This window comes from Fibroporia radiculosa (assembly GCF_000313525.1).
Source record: "Fibroporia radiculosa TFFH 294 genomic supercontigs, scaffold142, whole genome shotgun sequence".
Classification (NCBI taxonomy): domain Eukaryota; kingdom Fungi; phylum Basidiomycota; class Agaricomycetes; order Polyporales; family Fibroporiaceae; genus Fibroporia; species Fibroporia radiculosa.
Window position 1 is genome coordinate 1 of NW_012133529.1, and position 4,306 is coordinate 4,306.

Genomic DNA, 4,306 nt, shown 5'->3' on the forward strand with positions numbered 1-4,306 from the left:
GGAGGGGGCGGGGGGTCAGCGGGGGCGGGGTCAGCGGGGGCTGGGGCAATGATACACACCTACGCATGCGACACGCGCCGCAGGCTGGAGACGGGGTGAGTGGGCGGGGGAGAGAGAGAGAGATCGGGACGTACCACTGTACTGCTGGCGGGTGGACTTTGGCTGTCCGGAGACGCGGCGAGAGGGGCGAGGGGAGGAGGAGGAGGATCTGCTCCTCGGGGACATGGGTGGATGGCAGGCCGGGTGATGGGGCTGGGGAAGAAGCCGGACGGAGGGGAGGGGCCGAGGGTTTTATAGAGATGCGGGGGTCGCTAAAATATAAGATGTTCAAGGCTTCCATGCGTTGCTGGCCGGGGGGCGGGAGAGGAAATGCGGAAATGGGGCAGAGGGGCGAGCCAAGTCCGCCGGAAGGGGCTGGTCGAGGGCCAACTCTGCCGCCAACTCTGATTGCGCTGCCACCTGCCCGTCAGATCTGCTCTCGGTCTCCAGTCCTCCTTTCCCGCTCGTCCCGCCTCGTCCAGATCGCGACCGCCGCGCACCCGCGCCAAACGGGCCCGCCCATTCCCTCCCTGGGCTCTCCCATCTCTCACCCGCCGTACGTATTCAATCGACCCATCTCCGCGGCCGCCTCCTGCTCGATCTCCTAGCCGATGCGCTCTCACACTCTCCGCCGGCGTCAGCTCCACGCCTGCCCACTCTGGTTCTCAATCTTACACACAGCCCGCCCGCGCGTTTCCAGCCAGTTTAAAGAATACAACACAACACGCACGTGCCTACTCATCATTCTACCCCCGACAGCGCGCCCACCCCGCCCGCCTTGTTAATCGCCCACGAGAGCTCCCCCGCCGTGCGCTGTCCCGCGTTCAGCTTCCGGTCCCGCGCCATCCCTTCCACGTCCTCCCCGTACCGGCCCACCAATCGCCGCAGCGTCGCCAACTCCCCGGCAGATGCAAACCGGCGCGCCCGTCCCCCACGCTCTTTTGACATGTCTTCCAAAGCTGGAGAGGAGCCGTCACCCGCGATTTCCCGCGAGACAGGCGTCAGCATGATCCTGTACAAACAGAGACACCTTCCCCCCCAAGACTGCTCACGGACCTTGAACCACACGCGCGCTGCCCTCCGTCGACGGCCTCGTCCCAACCCCGACCCACCGCCCGAGCGACTCGTCCTCGGTCGCGTCGGGCACCCCCTCCATCCCCGCCTCCGCCTCCTCCCCCTCCCCCTCTCCCTCGTCCTCCCCGAGCTGCACGTCCACCACATTCCCTGCTTCATCTCGGATAATCCGGCCATACCCTTTTCGTATTCCCCCCGTCCTCGCCGCTTTCGCTTTCCCCGTCTGCACGGAAGACGCCTCTGTGGCCTCCTCTGCTCCCGGCCGCTCGGCTGATCCAGCTAGACGCATCTCAGCACCGCCAGAGGCCGTCGGATTGAGGGACGCAACGAGGCCCAACGCTTCGTAGCTGCGCAGATACGACATTGATCAGCTGCTGCACAGACTCGAGCCGCGTGCACGGAATAGATATCACTTTTGTCTGACAGTCTTGTGCTTGTCCCATGCGTCCTGCAGAACCTTGGGTCCGCGTATGGCTAGCGAGAATACCATGATTTAGTCGACGTTCGTCTGTCTGCTACTACTAGGCGCGAGAACCCACGGACGTGGCTGTTTGTTCAGATTCTTTTTTGCGTGCCGCGAATGGCGCACGGGCTTGTGCGCCCCAGAACGCAGCTTTCGTCGCTGGCGGGGGTTGGCCATTAGAGCGGGGGCGTCGTGGCGTCTGTGATCCGGTGCGAGCAAAGGCTAAGAAGAGCCGACAAGAAGGGGCGAAGGGCGCCGATAGCAGAGAACGGCTGCCCAGCAAACAATCCCTCGGAAAATCACCGACCGACTCCCATCCAAGCGCCCGCCCGGCCACCTCGCCGGTCTTCCAACTCCGCTCCCCGGCGCACGCGCGCTCGACCCAGTTTTGCCCACCGTCCAGCTCATCCGCTGCCACCGTCCACCGAGTTTTTGTCCCTCCTCGTCGTCCTCCACAGTATCACACTCCATGCCCCGCCTCGCCTTCCACACCACCCCCGACCACAAGCTCCCGCTCTCGGTGCGTCCTATCACCCCCCACCCTTATGCCTTACGTCTTCCGAATCCCCCCGCTCACCTTCTGCTGTCAGTTTGCGCGCAGATGGGGTCCCAGCATGGGCCTCTGGGGCGTCGGTGCCGGCATCATGGCGCTCTACGTGCGTCCATAACCATCCCACCCTCTTTTCGCGCATTTAACCATTCTTCTCGGCCTGCGCCGCTTTAGGTGCTGTCCGTAACCCCACTCGTCAAGCGCGAGTTCCTCTCAAAGGTCCCTCTGGTGAGCAACCCCGTCCCTGCACCCCACCGCGGGTGCGCTCTTTCGCCCGGTGTCTGACATCGGCGGCAGGTAGGCGGATACTACGAGGACAAGATCCCGGCGTCGGACAAGCCGTTCTAGTACTCATGATGTAACACGTACTCGACGCTACACGATGCGAATAGAGATGGGTGCTGTTATACTGCGCTGCTACGTGCTTCGCGAAATGCGTTAATATGAGGACAAATTCGCCCATCCACCATCGCCCCCCCCCTCCAGGGCTGATGTGCTGCGCAGCGCGCGTGTCTTGTCCGACGTATCAAAGCTTGGGAAGTGTCCGGAGGCGCTCGGTCGTGAGTTCGATGCCCAACTTCCTTTCCAGCTGCTCGATAGCGCTGTGCGACCTCCCTATCGGCACGTCTATCAGAAAAGAATAAATAAATAAATAGGTCAGCGTCGTCCAGCGGCGTGAGGACATGCGTGTGCCATGCGGACAGCATCAGGCGATAACGTCGGTGTCCACTTACGGATGGTCTCCATACCGAGGCTCTGTGCGACCTTGAGATTCCTTTTTAAAAAAAAGAAACGAGAAGCGTCCCGCGTCCGAAATCAGAGATTTGCCACCGCGTTCACCGTTGGATCCACTCACATTCCCAGATCATCGAGGAAAACAGCATGTGACGGCTCGATGCCGTTCCGCTCGCAGGCCAAGAGGTAAAAACCAGGCTCCGGTTTTCTGCAAAATAAATTTCGTACAAGCGCGCGGCAGCGGCCAGGGGGGAAGGGGTGCGCACCGCATTCCCAGCGTGCTCGAGTCGCAAAAGTCGTCGAACAGGGCGCGCAGCGCGGGAGGGGTGGGCCCGTCCTCCCAGCCGAGAAAGGCGAGCTCAGACTGGAGGGTGACGCCCGGGTAGAGCTCCGCCGACGGCGGCGCTTCCGCGAGCATGTCGGACGCGTTGCTGGAGAAGTTGTTGGTGAGCGCGATGACTCGCCACCTGCGTGTGGCTGGATCGCGTGTCAGGCTGGGGCGGAGCCCCGTCGTGAGGAGCAAGTAGCCGGACGCGCCTCTTATTCGCCGGATGGCTTCGACGACGGCTTCGTCGAGGGATCTGCTGTCTCGCATCATACGGCCGAATAGCTGGCGGGCGCGCTCAGTGCGGACGCGGCGGTGGCGGCGGCGGCGGTGGTGGTGGTGGTGGGGGAGATGCGACGAGGACGCTCACCTCTCTGCCGTTGATGGCGAGTTTGTCCGGGAGCTTGGGGCATGCTGGGCCCGGCAGATGAGTGCCGCGGGAGGACGGGGACGAGGGGGGGATTACCTAGGCTCTTCCGGCGGCAGTAGTCGGCGTAGCAGGGGTTGTTGACCGTCGTGTCGGAGAGCTGCTGGCCGAAGGCTTCGTAGAAAGGGAAGAGGGGCATCTCGCCGCGCTCGAACCTCTGCCAGGCGCCATGGGAGCCGCGCGCTGATCTGGGAGCGGGGTCTGAGAGACACGGAAGGACGACCCTGAGGGACTCACATCGCGCAATTGATGTAGTTATCTGGCAGGCCTTGTTCTCTCTCGTATGCGGCAATGGCGAGAAGAGGGCTCTTGCAGACGACGCCGCCGACCTGAGGGATCAAAGCGAGATGAAAGGGAGTGGCAGGGTCGGAAAGATGGGCATGGGCATGGACGTACGTCGAAGATGACTGCCTTGAGGTGCGGCGAAGCCATCGCTCACTCACTCACTCGTCCGCCTTGCTGCGACGATGACCGTCCCACTCAGTCCCAGTCCGCCCTCGCGTGATCCGTCTTCGGCAACTTCCTCCAGCGCGCACGTGAATCACGATCTGGATCTCCTCGTCGAGTCGGGCTCTGTTTTCCTCCTCTCCCTCCTCTTCGCGCCCCTCCCCCCCGGCCCACGCAGCCTGCACGCTCTCGGCTGATGCGTCTCCAATGGCGGCAAACCGCGCCCTCCCGCCTCCTCCCGCCCCC

General features: G+C 63.2%; 3 protein-coding genes across 3 annotated transcripts; 1 reads left to right on the forward strand and 2 right to left on the reverse strand.

The window, feature by feature from the left end:
• Positions 1-780: 780 nt before the first annotated feature.
• On the reverse strand, positions 781-1,477 carry FIBRA_08399 (uncharacterized protein; the record flags this gene model as incomplete). The annotated part of the gene is made up of 2 exons (XM_012330053.1): positions 781-1,051; positions 1,092-1,477. The coding sequence occupies 2 exons, from the start codon at positions 1,475-1,477 to the stop codon at positions 781-783; spliced, it is 657 nt and encodes a 218-aa protein (XP_012185443.1).
• Positions 1,478-2,045: 568 nt separating this feature from the next.
• Positions 2,046-2,474, forward strand: FIBRA_08400 (uncharacterized protein; the record flags this gene model as incomplete). The annotated part of the gene is made up of 4 exons (XM_012330054.1): positions 2,046-2,096; positions 2,167-2,232; positions 2,301-2,354; positions 2,424-2,474. 4 exons carry the CDS (start codon positions 2,046-2,048, stop codon positions 2,472-2,474), a joined length of 222 nt encoding a protein of 73 aa, XP_012185444.1.
• Positions 2,475-2,652: 178 nt separating this feature from the next.
• On the reverse strand, positions 2,653-4,045 carry FIBRA_08401 (uncharacterized protein; the record flags this gene model as incomplete). Its single annotated transcript, XM_012330055.1, has 8 exons — positions 2,653-2,753; positions 2,861-2,901; positions 2,983-3,069; positions 3,128-3,471; positions 3,557-3,600; positions 3,653-3,801; positions 3,851-3,942; positions 4,010-4,045. The coding sequence occupies 8 exons, from the start codon at positions 4,043-4,045 to the stop codon at positions 2,653-2,655; spliced, it is 894 nt and encodes a 297-aa protein (XP_012185445.1).
• Between the last annotated feature and the right edge of the window lie 261 nt (positions 4,046-4,306).